Below are 17781 nucleotides of genomic sequence, written 5' to 3'. Positions count from 1 at the left end.
TAGAGAGTCAGTACTGAAATTTAGAAAATGTCACAGCCACTATACCAGTAATATTGAGGCAATTCTATACCCACTGACAGATAATTTTTCACAAATATATGTGCACACACTGTGTAAAAAGCATCAACAATTTTTATTTACAAAACATGAACAAATGTGTGACAGCACAGTGGCGCAGTGGGTAGCACTGTCACCTCACAGCAAGAAGGTCACTCTTTCGAGCCTTGGATGGGTCAGTTGGTATTTCTGTGTGGAGTTCTCACCGTGTTCACATGGGTTTCCCCCACAGTCCAAAGACATGTGGTACAGGTGAATTGGGTAAACAAAATATATGTGTGAGAATGAGTGTGTATGGATGTTTCCCAGCACTGGGTTGCAGTTGGAAGGGCATCTGCTGTTTAAAACATATGCTGGATAAGTTGGTGGTTCATTCTGCTGTGGTAATCTGCTGATTAATAAAGAGACTAAGCCGAAAAGAAAATGAATGAATGAATGAATGAATGAACAAATGTCCACAAAGGACAATCAGCCTCAAAACGCTATAATTCTGGTTCAGCCCAAACTTACTGACTCATGGAAGCTTGTGAAGTTCTCCATCACCAACAAAGTACAACTACATTGTGAATAAGAGATTGATTTTAACAGAGGTTGAGAACAATGCAATACTCTAATGCAGATGTCATTGACCGCTTCAGTGTTTAAAAAAAGAGTGGCCTTTACGTATTTTCTGTTTATAACATTCACAATTTGAATGAAAAATGTATCTTTGAAGCCATAATGTTTCAGTAGTGACAAATGCAAAGTAAATGTAAACCATTGACCATTTTAATCAAGAAAAGAATCCCAATAAACATTTAACCCCATTTTTTACTTCAATTTGAGATTCTGATTGTATTCCTGAACATTCCTAAACCCCCTGAACATTAACAAACTTCACGCCTCCATTGATATTATGTTGGTTATCATCATCATCATCATCATATATTTTGTTTAATGCTATGTCAGCAACAACAGCTATTTCATGACAAAAACATTTCAAAACATATACAGTTAAAAACCACAAACAAATGAATACTTATATTAGATACGATTTTTAACATTAATATATCATAAGAATGAAAATAAATATATCTTTATGTTGGTTAAATTATATCAGTTACAATTTTCCACCTCTTACATCTAGATGTGCAGAATGAAGCATGCAAACTGATCTGGTCATGTGACTGACACATTTTAGACAATAAAACTATTTTTTATATATTTCTTTATTTAAAAGTTGAATTCTTTGGCGAAAGCCAACAACAACACTTTTAGAGTTACCAGAAATAAGAAAAAAAAACCTGTGATAATAGTTAACATAAAACTGTCAAATATTCAAATCCTTTTTAGCATGTTATTGGTAAACTGGAGAAATATGCATACAGTGATGAGCATAAATGAGTAAACCTCATTTTGAAAAGGATGATTTTTTTCAATTTCTCAGTGAATATATCTCATATATTTTGGTGCATTTGAACAAAACTGGTTTATTAATCAGATATATTTATTTAAAATTATTTTAGTCACCGAACATCTTTAGAAATAGAATGTGTATATGTATCTATTGTGTATTTACGTATATATGATAGTGTATTCTGTGTTATTATCCTTTAAATTTTTTATTTAGCTTTAATTTTAGGTGTGAATTTTTAACATTTTGTAAGGGGTCTACAGATGAAAAACAGCCATTCTTGGCTAATTCTAGCACATTTTGCAGAAATGTTTATTAATGTGCATTGCCCTGTAAACAAATAAACTGAACTAAGAATGATGATAGATTTAAATTCCAAAAAGTATATTTTTATATATATTTTTGTTACCCTTGATTTTTCCCTCTTTTAAATTTTTTTAAAATATTTTCCTATCATAAATTTCTGCGCTCATTTTTTAACTGTTATGATAAGTTATTTTGTTTGATTAGCTCCAGTTTTGGCTTCGGTATTGACAAACTGGTGTTTATGCACAAATATATTATTGTGTAGCATCATATAATAAATATTAATCTAAAAGATTTGTGAGGGGTGTACTCATATATGTTGAGCGCTGCATTTAAAAAATATATTTCATCACTGATTCAAAAACCTCAGAGCAGTTTTCCTTATTCTTCACAGCAGCAATCTCTCTCCACTTGTTTTGCAATGTAAATGGTAATACACTTAACCATTTTAAAAGATGTTTGCAAGAATTATGTTTTAGTGATTCAAAATGAAAATTGCTGAAAACAAGTCCTTCAGAAAGGTATACAATAACCTCTACAAACCTGAGTGTGAAGTACATGATGTTTTTCAGAAAAATACTCCGCCAGTGCTTCAGTTTGAGGTCTAATTTAAAAGAACTGAAGGCTGGCATCCACTACACCCACAACAAAGGACTCCAATCAAAAATAAAAGGAAAAACAGGAAAAAAAAAAATATGCAAACAGCCATGGCGAATAAAATGGCCTAAATGACTTCGAGCTGGTTTTCCAAGCATCTATTAAGGTTAGTAGAAAACCACAGAGGATCATGAACAGAACTATTGCTTCTGGATAAACAGGAAAGCTTGTGGGCATTTAAAATGTTAATAAAATAAATCTCATTGTTGCGACAAAGCACAAAAGAAACCAGACGAACAGAAATTCTGTGCACTGTTTTCCTGCTGTCATCGATATGTTATAATAATTTCCAACGACACACCTGAGACATCCAGCAGACTGCTTCCAGAACAGATGTGAAAGTTTACAACATCTCTTCTTTGTTTCAAACACAGCTGTCCTCCACAAGACACTTATTTATTCCTCACAGCCAGAACAAACTCAGCTTTCTCAAATATATTGAAAGAATAACCATAATCTAAATATGCCCTAGTTTAATTTCCATTCTTTGAACTCACATCAAAGTTGTTGTTTTTCTCTCCCCCCCTCCTAAAATCCAAATCAATCACCAAAAAAAACACCAACAAATCCGCTGTTGGGGGGAGATTTGCTGAAACGCTGGAAAAGATGCACACGCCGTGCCAAGTAACCTGCCTTCAAAGGGCTTTGATCGCTATGGCAACAGCATGATCTTCCATAACCAAGCCACATGAGGTGACCCGAGATACATACAAGAGATGTCCAAAAACCCTCCCAGAATTCTCCCTGCCACGGCAGCGCCAGCCTGCCAAAGGAAGGCGCTGCTCAGACGGCATCGCATGCGCAACGTGGCCCAATGGTTCACAGAGCAAGCAGCAGGTTAGCTAAAAATAAACAGCCGTCTGCCAGAGAAAGGGGGTCCTTCAAGAAAACACACTGAGGATTACTTTCAAAAGTTGAGGATTAAAAGTATTATGCACAATTATGGAAGTATTTGGAATTAATTATGATTAGTTCACATGCATTGGAAGGCAAAATTATTAGCTCTCCTGTGAAATATTTATTCTTTTAAAAATATTTTTCAATAGCAAGTCAATTGTCACAGTATTTCCTATTATATTTGTTCCTCTGGAGAAAGACTTGTTTCTTTTATTTTGGCTAGAATGAAAACAGTTTAAAAAAATGTTTGAAAAATTTTTAAGGTCAATATTAGTCCCTTTATTTCCTGGTTACAGAACTAACCATTCATTAATTTTCCGTCGGCTTAGTCTCTATTTCAGAGGTCGCCACAGCAGAATTATCCATCAACTATTCCAGCATATGTTTATGCAGAGGATGCGCTCCCAGTTCTGGGAAACCTAAAGGATACCCTATGATGAAAATACTCTTTTGTAAGCTGTTTGGACAGAACTGTGTATAGATATTGTGTGTGTATTTTTTTTAATTTCCTGATGTTAAAATAGGATCCAAATCCCTCCTATTTTGAGGCCCATGTGACATAGGAGTGCAGTTTTCCCCGCCCACTGATTTAATTGACAGATGCGTATTCACACAAGAATGTGTTTTACAAGTTTAAAACGTTTTTAAAACAGTGCATGTTTGTAATGAATTACAGCGATTTTACCGTCTTTATCACCACAGCCTCATGTCAGCACAATTAAAAAGGAAGAGGCTTCAATCACAGTTTGTGGACGTTAAATCAGGTTTATTTTGTTAACATAACGCATATCCATACAGCAGTGGATATTAACGTGGATCCTGTCACATTTGCAGTGTAAAAACAGTGCAAAGTAAACGTGCATGCTGTGTGTGTGTGTGAGTGAACTTTGTAATGACATTGTGTGCGACTCATCATTGCAGAAAGGCTTGAATTAACTCCACAACAAATACATCAAGTAATTGGGAAAGTTCTTACTGTGGTATTTCTCACAAACATTATTTGAGATCTGCTTCCTTCATGTTTGTCACTGTGCTGTTTATCTGACGCAGCCGAGGTGGAGATTGAGACACACTCTGATAAGCATGTGGGAACGGTGGGCGGAGAAAACTAGCATTAAAGGCACAGGCCACAAAAACCGCTATATTGTGCTCCGAGCAGAAAATCCAATATTCCGAAAGCTATATTTAATGATCTGATGGGTGTTTTGAGCTAAGACCTTACAGACACATTCTGGAGACACAAAAAACTTATCTTACATCTTGAAAAAGGGGTAAATTAGGTGCCCTTTAACTTATTAAATATTTATTAAATATTTAACGTAATTAACCTAGTTAAGCATTTAAATTGCACCTTAAGGTTAATAATTGTATCTTGCTAAATAAAAGTAGTACTGTTATCATAGTGAAGACCAAAAAAATTTGTTATTAAAGCTATAACGTTTAAAATCTGTCCATTAAACAGCACTTGGGAAATATTTTTTATAAAGTTTTACAAATTTAACAGGGCTAATCATTTTGACTTCAACTGCACATGATTTTGTACTTGCATCTACGCAAATATGGCTCAAAATGATGTTTTACAACTGTGCCACAAATTAAACAAGCTTAGTTTTAAAACTGAACGTTGCAAGGGTGGATAAAAATAAATAATAATAATAATAACAACAATAATAATAATAATAAAAGAAAGATATGAATGTAGAAACATCAGAAACAGAAGCTGACTGAGGGAGTCTCAGGAGACAATGGTTTCCGGAGTTCAGAAACATAACAGTTTGTTTCTTCAGCAGAAACTACTGAAAGGCAGTTTGGTGGATATAGATGCGCAGCGTGTTTGAAATAATAATCCATTCTGAAACAAACGCACGCTTAAATGGGAGAGACTCCGTCATTGTTTTAAACAAAACTCATAAATCCGCTGAGAAGCCTTTGATGATAAGCTGTGCTCAAGTGAGGTTTTGTCACCTTTAATATCTTCATTATACAGCAGGGCAGTTTTATTTTCCTAGCCTGAAATTATCTTAATATTTGAGTCTTTTCATAGTTCAGAGACTTTTTCCAGAGAGGATATAAAACTGTGTGAATGCTAATCATACAGATTCTTCCCCTCTCATTAATTATTAATCAGCAGATAAAGCATTTTACTAATCCACAGACAATAAGGACAGTGATGTCTGGGGTTTACTCTCAGCTTCAGGTACAAGTTCAAAAGCTTATAGCCAAGCCAAACTCCAGGCAGCTTGGCTGGCAAAGCACGGAATATAATCATTGAAAAATTATACGAGAAATAAAATATATAAATAAATAAAACAATAATTTTTTTGTTCTCTCGATGTTTAATCAACAACTATAAATTATTCAAAGGAATACTATTTAAATTAAAAAGTAAAATACATGTATTGTAATTCAACCTGTCAAATTTTGAGGTTGGTGCAATTTTCAATATTTCTTTTAAAGTTGTTACTCAAATTAAATCATAAATCCAGTGATACTGTGAAAAGTAATAGTTTAAAATAACTGCTTTTTTTAAATGCAATTTATTCCTTTGATGACAAAGCTGAATTTTCAGCAGTCTAATACTCAAGAAATCAATCTTATGTGGTGGTGCCAGTGTTCATTTAGTATCGAGCAACATTTATTTATTTAAAAAGTTTAGTTTCATCCTGTTTGATGTTCAAAATGATTACTATAGACAGCAAATGTGCTGCTTAATATTTTTATAGTAAACATTTTTTTCTGAATTCTTTGATAAATTTAAACAAAACAAAAAAAAATATTTGATATTGATTTGTTGCAATTTAATTCATCGATTTAAAAGGAACCGGTCACCCAAAACTGAAAATTCTGTCATCATTTACTCACCCTTAACCTTTTATAAACCTGTTTAACTTTCTTTCTCATGTTAAACTAAAGAGAGGATATTATGAAGAATGCTGGAAACCAGTAACCATTGAGGAGTTTTTTTTCCTGCACTCAAAAAATTACATATGTTATTTGTTCAAACTACTCATTTAAAATGAGCTGAAACAACACAATTCTTGAGGGTTGTCTTTTAATTGCATACTTAATTGTTTTATGGTCAATCCACTTCAATTTGTAAAAACTAATATGTTAACCTGGGCCCCGTTTACACTGATATGTTTTCATTTTAAAGCGCATAAGTTTTGCTAAGGTTACACCTTCTGTCCACACTACCTCGAAGTTTTCGAAAGCCGAAAATTGAGCTTTTTGAAAACCCTGAAGAGGCCATTTTCATGCTGCTGCTCTGTGTTAGTGCAGATGGGGGAAAACGGAGACATCTGAAAACAGAGGCGTGGTTGCAGACCTGATTGGGGCTTTTTCCTCAATATTAAGTAGCCTACACAAAGTTCAATCTTGTATCCTCTCCTTGTAAGTTCCGACTTCGCAAGTTTGATATGGAAAACAAAATCCCGAGGACACATCGGGTGAATCTTCAAAGAGAACAGTATACTGTATAACCTCATTCACATCACCCTGGCTACGTTGTTTCACTTTTCATTATAATAAAATGAAAACATGATTTAAGGAGCTGTCTATCTTCATTTTGATATCAAGAACTTAACAGGCTCCAAAAATGTTGAGGCGACATGCAGCCACATATTTATATGAGCGTATATGAGCATTTTCACTATATGCATATTTATAACAAAACGGAGCCTATAACATAACTACCTCCTTTCATTTTCAAAACATACAATCTCTTTTGCTGAATATCAGTTTTAATAATCAATAATGGCCATTATAAAAGTATAACATACAATAAGTTTATACATTATAGGAAATAAAGGCAAGCAATCAGTCAAATGGGGATCAGTCAAATGTCGTTAGATAGAGACAAGATCAATTAAATATCACGTTTATCAACTATAGTGAGATGAGATCCAGTGTGAGTGATCACATGATGTGCATTTTCAGCGGTATAGTGTGTATGGAGAGCATTTTAGAAATGCTAGGTGAAACACCAGTGTGGACATGGATCGTTTTCATTCTAAAACACCATTTTAAAACTAAAACGAATTAGTGTAAACGCGGCATTCATTCCTTCATGTTGTCCCAACACAAATACATTGTGTTTTTTACAGTGTACATTGGATGTCAGTGATTGCTTGTTTTCAGCTTTCTACAAAATATCTTCTTTTGTGTTCAACAGAAGAAAGAAACTCATAAAGGTTTCAAAAACTACCCCTTTGATAAAAGTATGATTTATATGATAAAATATTACTTTTGAACGGTAGTGTATGTATTTATGTCTGTGAACTGATTTGACCTGCGATTAACTGAACTGTTGCATCACACATGAAGAGGCTCTGGGTGGGGTCTAACAGAGGAAGAGTTGTGTTTGCAGAAATATCCTTTGATGGCATTATTCCACTATTGTTTTTAACGCTTCTTGGTGGGTCTGTTTCAACTGCTTTTTTTCTGGAAAAAAGCGAAGGACATTTATCTTTGCACAATACCACACGCCTGTATAACACAGCCGCTACGGCATGAGAAAAAACAGTGTTAAAGACAACAAAGGAGAATTTTGTTATCAGACAGGTGATACATGCTTTGCAGAGTTGTAGATGAAACACGGAACATATCACAGCATTCCCACACTCTTTTCAAAAGTCTGACAGATTAGCCAGAAGCATCACCAAACCTTCACATTTTCACCTTTGAAACCTCTTACTGCACATGCCAGTTACTGCTACTGATGATTAAAAAAGAGAATTCATCTTAATCAACACCATATGTCATATCATACTACATGAATTACATACAAAATGACTTCATTTTCGATTTGGTTGTGAGTAAAAATGTAGTTTATATTGAGGCCATTTATTTAAGCACCAGGACACACCAAGACAACGGTCGGCCAATGGGCTTCATCGGTCCGTCGATGATGAGGTTAGTTGATTCAGTGTGTTCCACACGTTGCCTCTCATCAGGTTAATATCTGAGCTAATTTGCTCAATTCAGCATGTAGAATCAGTGTTGTCATCGTCTGTAGAGAGCACTCTGATAGGTTAATCAGCAACGAATTAGAGTGTGAGAGTGACGTAGTGAAGTGACGTAGCAAGTAATCAATTCAAGCCAAAAAGCATCACAAAGAGGCTGGCTGTAATTTTGCTACATTTCTCAAATATTTGCAAACGATATGGATTATCAGACATATTTGAACAAGCGAATCCCTCCATGGTGAGTGACAATTACTGTGATAATGGTACTGAATGCTGCTCATTTTGGTCATCTTTTGTCCATGTGGTGTGTTCAACTTAGGGCTGCACAATATAGCAATGTGTGAATCTGCAGTGTTAGGTTGGGATTATAATTATTCATAATTCTGTTCGTAACATATGGCTTGTGGAGTCATATTTAATTATAATCTAATAGTGTAAAAGATTTTTCAAAATTGAAACAAAAAATATAAATTGGACACAAAATTGGACACAAAAAATATAAAGTTTGTCACTTTTACAAAGATTGTGTTTATTTATACAATGAAGACTATACAGTGATATTTTGAGTAGATTATTTAATTTCTGTACCTCAATACGGTTAGACTCCAGTGAAAACCATTTATTTCATTTTTATCTTTTTTCTATTGAAAAAGCTATTAAAATCTATTGTTTTCATATGTGCTTCATCTCATTTCATTTCATTATGTATATTGTTGTGTAATTTTGCATATTTAATGCAGATGTACACCCCTATAATATCATCCAATCAATGTTCAATCATGAATTAATAGTTATCCTGTGAAATTATGATCATATCACATTATATATTGAAAAAAAAACAAAATAACACAATGTGGCCTGATTGTCTGAGCCTGTTTTTCTCGAGGTTTTTTTTCATTCACTTTGGTCAATTGGTGAAGTTTTTTCCTCGCCACTGGCTTGCTTGGTTTGGGACTTGTGGAACTGCGCATCGATGAATTTGCTCTTCAGTGTTTGGACTTTCAGCAGTGAAAATTAAACCACACTGAACTGAACTAAGCTGAACTTCATCTCTGAAAACTGGACTGACACTGTTTACTAGAACTTTTATGTAAAGCTGCTTTGATAATCTACATTATAAAAGTTCTATAGACATAAACATGAATTGAATTGAACAATGTCTAATGTGAATAAATGAATACAATGAATATTGTGCAGCACCACATGCAGCTTTTTGGTCCATACGCAATGCGAAGCAAATCGTCAACACAACTAGGTTAGGTTGGTGCTAGTTATTTGGCATCAACTTGGTGCATCTAGGCACAATCACAATCAGTATTGAAGTCTAAAAATGCAAACTTTTGAAATCTGTTTTAAACCTGGAGAGTCAAGATTGGTGATGAAAGTCATATTTAAAGGGTTTTTGGGACACAAAATGGGCTTTGTTTGATTACACGAACCTCTGAGGTCACATGGAATGTTTTGACAGTGTTTTTTGGTTTCTTGAACATCTCAAAACAATTGTTGTCTATGGAGAATAAGAGAGCTCTCAGATTTCATTTCCATTTGTGTTCTAAAGATGAGCAAAGATCTCAGGGGATTAAAACGACAGGAGGATGAGTAATTAATAATAGAATTTTCATTTTTGGATGAACGAACCGTTTAATTTATAAGCTACTCACTGCAAAATAAATATGTGATAAATAATTTACTCTACAGATGTTGCACTTGACTGGGAATAGTCCTTTAAATAATTTATTCCAAAACTGAACTCCCGCGGGTCTCGTTTAGGAATCAGATATTTCACCTGATCTAGGTCACCTGATAATCGGGAATGCCAAGCTATATTGAATTATCTAGCACAGATGGATCCAGCAAAATGGCTTCTCTCTACTATCTTGATGGCCACAAACACACAAACCTCTGACAGTGCTTGAAATAACGCCCTGCAGCGTTTCCAAACCATCTCTGAAACACTGCTGTTTTGAGTAAGTTGTGTCATGAGCAACAAGCAAACAAGAGACGTTTTTTATCACATTTTGCATCACAGCACATCAAAGCCAAAGACTTTAATTACAAGATCACATGTGTGTATACTTTTCATTTATTTGAATCTGGCTGAGCCCATTAGATCAGGTTATTTCACATTCTGAAAAGGTCTTTTTTTTTAATGTGTCTGGCAGTCTTGGCTGTGCCCCTATTCAGTAACCCACTAAACGTGTGTCCTCTAGATAGCAGATGAGTCTAACAAGGGCTCTGCTTTGTTGCTTTACATAAAACAAGCATTGAGAAAGAATAATGCCTGATTGTTTGCTTTTTCCACAGCAAATTAGACAATGGATGATCTTTACAGCAACGTGTAGTCACCTATGACAGGATTAATGTAAAATTAGACTATTAAATGCACATGCATCTCATCCAGTAGAATAAAGAGGAAGTGAACTCTCTTTTTATAAATACAAATATACAATGTATATAAAGTTTAGTAATGTTGTGCATAACTATTTAATTAAATTCATGTTTATTTATATTGCGCTTTTACAATGTAGATTGTGTTTTGATTTCTTGAACTATTGTCTTATTGAACACATTTTATTACTGTATGTACATTTGTGACCCTAGACCACAAATCTTAAAGGGATAGTTAATCCAAAAATAAAATTCATTATTTACTCACCCTCAAGTGGCTCCGAAACCTTTTGTGTTTTACAGAAGAAAAAACTCATAAGGATGAGTAAATGATGACAGAATTTTCATTTTTAGATGAAGTGTTCCTTTACGTTGCACTGCTATATTTGTAGAAATAGCAAACAACACGTTATATTTCATGTGAAAGAAAATTACACATTTTTCTTTTATGCCAAAAATTATTAGGATAATAACTAAAGATCATGTTCCATTAGACATTTGCATTTTAGACTTTCAAATAGTTGTATCTCAGCTAAATATTGTCCTATACTAACAAACCATACATCAATGAAAAGTCATTTATTCAGCTTTCAGATGATGTATACATCTCAATTTAAGAAAACTAACCCTAATGTCTATATATGATGCAGGCATCCCATTTATAAACATACTAGGGCTGCACGATATTGGAAAAATTTTGGAAAGTATTTATGGTCAATTCATGATTTTTATTTTAAGGTTTAATTCTTGATATTAGCAAACAAGTAACTATGACTTTTGCTTCAATAAACTCCTTAAATAGCTTCTTATTAATATAATAATAAAAAAAATAATAAATAAAATGATTCTTTATTAAACTTCCAATTGAAATAAAATGTTTCTGCCTGATTGTTTATATAATAAAATTTCATTCCAATGTGGTTAAACTCTGCATCAACGTTAAAGCAACAATCCCAACTCAACATTGCTCATCTTGCAATGTGATTATTGCAGATGCACACATTGTGATATTTATGCTGAAACGATATATTGTGCAACCCTAATACATACAGTTGAAGTGAGAATTATTAGGCCCCCTTTAAATAGTTTTTTTCCAAGGAAATTTTCACAGTATGTCTGATAATATTTTTTCTTCTGGAGAAAGTCTTATTTGTTTTATTTCGGCTAGAATAAAAGCAGTTTTTAATTTTTTTATAATCATTTTAAGGTCAAAATTATTAGCCCCTTTAAGCTATTTTTTTCCGATAGTCTACAGAACAAACCATCGTTATACAATACCTTGCCTAATTACACTAACCTGCCTAGTTAATCTAGTTAAGCCTTTAAATGTCACTTAAACTGTATAGAAGTGTCTTGAAAAATATCTAGTCAAATATTATTTACTGTCATCATGGCGGAGATAAAAATAAATCAGCTTATAAAAATTAGTTATTAAAACTATTATGTAGGTTTATTATGTAGGTGTACATACATACACCTAACATACACATACAAACAAGTTAGCAGTTCTATAAATGAATCTGAGCACTAGTCAGGGAAAATGTTCTGGGAAAAGAAAAAAAATCATAACTTTTAGTCATTGTGGTCATCTTCAATTTTAGACATGTTTACAGAAACCATATTTCCAATTCCCAAAGCGGTCAAAACTTTGATGTGGAGTCCAAGAAGACAATAACAAAACTGTATGCAAGAAAATGAAAAAATAAATAATAAAAATTATTCAACTACCACCCAAGAGAAGTTAGCCACAGTGGTGCCTTTCATTTGAGTGTAATTAAAACAGTGGATGGATCTGATTTCAAAGACCATCGCTGAACCGTTCTTTACCTGCTGCTTATTAATCAAGACAAACCAAAATCAAAAGCACCTTGAGATGGAACGCATGACTATAATCAACAGCAACAAGACTGGACTGAGAAACAAGAGGCGGCTGGACAGTGTGAGAGGAAAGATGGTGTTTCATTAAAGGATTTCCACAGGAAGTTCCTACCTGATGCTGTGAACTGGCTGCTTCCAAGAGTGGTCGGCCTATTTTTCCCACTGTTTACAGGTGGAGAAAACATCTACAGGAAGACACACAAACATCTTTCTCAAATGCTGTGGTACTAAGACTGCACAGTGTGTTTAACGTTTAATGAATAAAAGGACTTTTGAAAAAAGACTTTCACATTTGATTTATTAACAATCCTTAAGTAATTTAAATGTAATAACCCCTAAATGTAATTCAATTAAAAAATAATAATATCTGTATCTCTATCTATCTTTCTATCTTTCTATCTATCTATATATCTATATCTATATATATATATATATATATATATATATATATATATATATATATATATACACACACACACATTGTACAAACATACAAAAAATGATGTGTATATGCATATAAGGATGGTTCTTTTAAATTCATGAAAAAAATATAACAACAACGCATTTGTGAAGGTATCTATTTATGTATGCGTTTATTATAGACACACATACACACATTTATTTACACACACATTAAAAATACTCAAAAAAGTTTATTTTAGATAAATTGGTGAAAATAAATATATAACGAAGTACAAAGACATTTTTGTGGTTTATATATGAACAAAATAAGTATCTAAATTGGAAAAAGTACACTGACCTTTACTTATACACAACAAAAACAATGTACATGTTTGTGTGTGTGTGTGCGTGTGCGTGTGCGTGTGTGTGTGTGTGTGTGTGTGTGTGTGCGACTAACATACTCGTTTAATTTGTTGAAAAGCAAACATACATTGTGTATGTTTGCTTTTCAACAAATTAAACGAGCATGTTTTTACGTTTTTTACACATTAAATATGAAACAATACGTGTAATGCATGTATGTAAATGCAACTTTGTACTTTTCTTCATTTAAAGAGATGGAAAACAAACTAATATACCAAAATAATAACACAACATAAGAAAAACATGCATAAAATAACAACATATACACGTGCATATCTGTTTTAAAAAGTCAATTTTTAATCTGGTAAACAAAAAATAACAAATACACAAAAACATTACAAGCATAACACAGAAAGTAAAACTGCACATGTTAGAAGTGAGTGCCTGAACGAATGACAACAGTTGGAACTGAGCCTTGAAGATGGAAGTTAAAATAATTGCTGAGTGTCTTACCGCGCTAAAATCTAGCAGATCACTCAACTCCTTATCCGTCCCGATAGCGGCAATCCGCTGCTGAGGGTTCATCCTTACGATCCTTTACTAAATCTACAAAACACAAACATCATTCCCTCAATCTGAGAGCCTGATGAGGCTGAAGCGTCATGCTAACCAGCAGCACACAGTTTATGCAAATGACGAACATCCGCAGCTTGACATTTGCTAAACATCCCCATCTCCAGTCTTTAGCAGAACTTTGCGCCGGTCCAACACCTTAATACAAAACAATTATCAGGCAATAAAAACCTATCCGTTATCCGTTAAATAGTGTTTAAGAGGTATAAACCAAGAGCTCCCCTCACCAGTCTCGTATCACTGACAGCTTCGGACAAGATTACGCAGTTCTTTCTGTCAATAATGGCATGCCACGAGGTGACACTGTGGAAAGGGTTTTGATTTTAATGTAAGAGAGCTGGCCTGGTAATGTTTTTTGGGATGACCAAACGTGGACATGTTGGGAAAGACGCTGAGCTCGACGGTGTCACACACGCGCGCACGCACACACACACATGGACCCGCAGCATCATTTTTCAACAGCATGTGTTTGATTCCTCAATGTATCAAAAGTCGCGAGCTCTCGATGGACGCACGCGAACTGTCAAAACATCCGAAGCTACACACTTTTGTTGTTATTTTGCAAGAGAATGGTTACTTTACCAACAACGCCGCCGCTGTTGTTGTTCGCTAATTGCCAGTTAACCTATTCATAATAGTGCCGCGACCACCAGACGATTAAGCAAAACGCTCCGTTAAGACTGTCACAACACACGTTTTAACGCGGACAATGAACAGTGCGATGTCAAGCTGCGAAAGCCGACCCCTTTCCGCAAATATCGGCTCCCGTCTTTTCTTCTATCCCAACTTCTTTCACCCAGTCCAAAAAGACTCAGAAACTCGCTGTGCATTATTTTACCTTTTCTGCTGTCAAAAATCCAACTAGGGCGATCGGGTGTGCCAGTCACGGCGTAGCTTTCCTTGTCTCGCGTCGGAAAATTAATGAAATCGATATCGTTTGCGATTGTGTTTTGCAAATATCCACTATGTAACTTGCGAGTTTCCCTTAGGCAGACATTTTTGCTTGGCGATAACCGAAGCGCAGCGATGACGTTTGAAATCGTGTTCTTCCGCCAGCGCCGTGGACTCGGCTGTTCTTTAGCGGAGCGGATGGATATCATGTGTGGCGAATCATAAAGCCTGACACACAACCTTGCTAGGGGACCACTGGAGCACCTCCTAAAATCAGTTTGGTTTACCTACAAACTCCCTGCACATAAATGTGGACTTCGTTTAGATGTATGCGTATTTTTTAGGAACTGGGAATATCTGAAACATGGAACATCATCTTAGCAGCAAGGGAACAAGTGCAGCAGCAGAGTACACAGGAGCCTTCTGAACTAATCCACACTCTTTCTATGTAGAACTATGTAGATTTTTAATAAATTGATATTTCGGTTCTAATTTTAAATCGTGTAAAAGAAAGCTAACTTTTATCATTACTGATTTCTTTTTTTATTAACTAACAAAATTTGAATACATTGTTTTATTGTTCACTTTGTCATTGTCATTAAAAATAAATAAAATTCAGCCAACAATAATACAGCCATTTTGAATATACTACAGTGGATATAACACAAAAGTTGTACGAATAATATTGCAAAATAGCATTGTTTCATTATGCAAACCTTGACCATTTATATCTACAGTATTTGAATGCTTATTTTTCTGTCTATTTTCCTTTATTATCAAAATGATTTTAACCCCCATTGATTCTTGAATTATTTCTCACTAAAATTAATTCTCAAAATTCAGCCTTTAGGCACAAAAACAATGATTAATTGGCACATTTTATGATCTATGAGAACATGTTTAACAATATGATTTAACTTTAATAATGTGCGTTTTTTTCTGTTTTCAATGCGTTCTATTTTTTTTAATTATTTTTATATTGTTCTCATATAAGTATATTGTTATCTTAATAAAGATACCAAATAAATGTTTTCCCTTTTCATGTTTTATTGCTCTGCAATAAATAATAATAATAATTGAAAATATAACACATACACATTTTCCCATTGATGGGTTGCAGCTGGAAGGGCATCCGCTGCTTAAAATATATGCTGGATAAATTGGCGGTTCATTCTGCTGTGGTGACCCCTGATTAATAAAGGGACTGAGCCGAAAAGAAAATGAATGAATGAATGAAAGAACATGGGTTTATTTGAAATGTAACTATTATGACTTGCTATTATTATCGTTATTACCATTTTCAGCGAAGTATAATATGGAATTTATATACATATATAAATAATGTCCCTGCGTTCGCGTGGTTTTCCTCCGGGTGCTCCGGTTTCCCCCACAGTCCAAAGACATGCAGTACAGTTGAATTGGGAAGGCTAAATTGTCCATAGTGTATGAGTGTGAGTGAGTGTGTATGTGGATGATTCCCAGAGATGGGTTGCGGCTGGAAGGGCATCCGCTGCGTAAAAATGTGCTGGATAAGTTGGCGGTTCATTCCGCTGTGGCAACCCCGGATTAATAAAGGGACTAAGCCGACAAGAAAATGAATGAATGAATAAATAATAGAACATTTCTACAAATTCAACAAAATAACATGATTTTATATCATACGTAATTCTAGGTTAACAAGTTGTTGCATATGTTACTTTTAAGATGCCAGTATGTCCATTTTGTAGTGCACCTTATTTTATTTTTTATTTTTGAACATTCTTCAACTTTTGTGTAAATTAAACTTTAGGATTGTCAAACTCAATTCCTGGAGGACTGCAGCCCTGCAGAGTTTAGTTCCAGCCCTGCTTCAACACACTTACCTGTAGGTTTCAAACAAGCCTAAAGGCACCTGTGTTTTAGAGGGTTTGTTGCATACTGATTAACAGACCTGCTATTTGTGTAACCTATTGTAGAAGGCCTGTAATACTGCTGTGTTTATATGTACAAAAGAAAGATTAAATCATTGTAAATATGTAAAGCAGAAAATAGAAAAATTGAAAATATTTTATCATAAAATTAAGCAGTATGATGGCAACAAACAGCACGTTGTATACAAGTTCAATGAATAATAGAGTGCATGTTTTTATTAACTTTACAATTAATTAGTATAGCTGTTTATGTGCTACATTTTATATGTGTTTACACCCAATTTCAATCAAAATAATGATATCCAGGATATTTAGTGACGTTCATCTTTCAAGAGACAGAAATAGAACACCACAAACCAAATGCTATGCAGAACATAGTTTAATTTCACCAAGTCAAAATGGCTTACAGATGTACAATACAGGCATCCTAAAAAAGTCATAAAACTCCCTTCCTTTCCAACTTTCTGAATGAAAGAGATGTATCATCTGTTGGTGATGACTTTCATTATTTATAAAGGACATTTGCAGTCATCACAATACTCATAGTGCCACCTGTTGGTCAAAACAAACAGATTCAATACAAGATTTCTAAATTTTCTACCTGCAGATTTCACCCTTATATAAGTGAATTAGCCTAAATATTACTTTGAATATAAGTTCTATTTATCTCTTATATAGGCCTATATTTAGTGCTTAATAGTCCACGACATTTTTCTAATGACGTTCTAAAGCTTTAAGATGTTTTCAGAGTAACATTCAATAGTTAACATAATCTACTATATAAATTATATGTTTCTTTTTTATTTGTACCACTTTGCATCTATTAATATATAAAGCTCTACTAATAGTAACAGTCTGTGATGTAGACAGCGTTTGTTTTGGCCTGGTTCTCATAATCTGACATGTTAGTATTATTTATAATACGTTTCTTTCATTATCTGCACACAACTTGATGTTATGTATTTTAATATTGGCGTTTCTAAACTGTGCAAAAAAGGTATTGGTTCAGACTTATGCTTTTTGGTCCCTCAACAAAGCCCCT

At 34.1% G+C, this 17781-nt stretch overlaps 1 protein-coding gene across 8 annotated transcripts in view; it reads right to left on the bottom strand.

The window, feature by feature from the left end:
* The window catches only part of tcf12 (transcription factor 12), a 196687-nt gene extending 181726 nt beyond the window's left edge, over positions 1–14961 (bottom strand). For 7 of the 8 annotated variants that reach the window (XM_056462086.1, XM_056462087.1, XM_056462090.1 and 4 more), the window contains exons 1-3: positions 14777–14961; positions 13819–13911; positions 12653–12725 (exon numbers count right to left, since the gene is read on the bottom strand). In XM_056462086.1, coding sequence (XP_056318061.1) covers positions 12653–12725; positions 13819–13890 — 145 coding nt within the window. In that variant the 5' untranslated portion in view covers positions 13891–13911; positions 14777–14961. The remainder of the gene's footprint in view (positions 1–12652; positions 12726–13818; positions 13912–14776) is intronic. The other variant, XM_056462091.1, reaches the window with a different exon arrangement.
* Between the last annotated feature and the right edge of the window lie 2820 nt (positions 14962–17781).

This window comes from Danio aesculapii, chromosome 7, assembly GCF_903798145.1.
Source record: "Danio aesculapii chromosome 7, fDanAes4.1, whole genome shotgun sequence".
NCBI classification, from domain to species: Eukaryota; Metazoa; Chordata; class Actinopteri; order Cypriniformes; family Danionidae; genus Danio; species Danio aesculapii.
The sequence above is the reverse complement of the archived record's forward strand: the minus strand, read 5'-3'. Positions and strand labels throughout refer to the sequence as shown.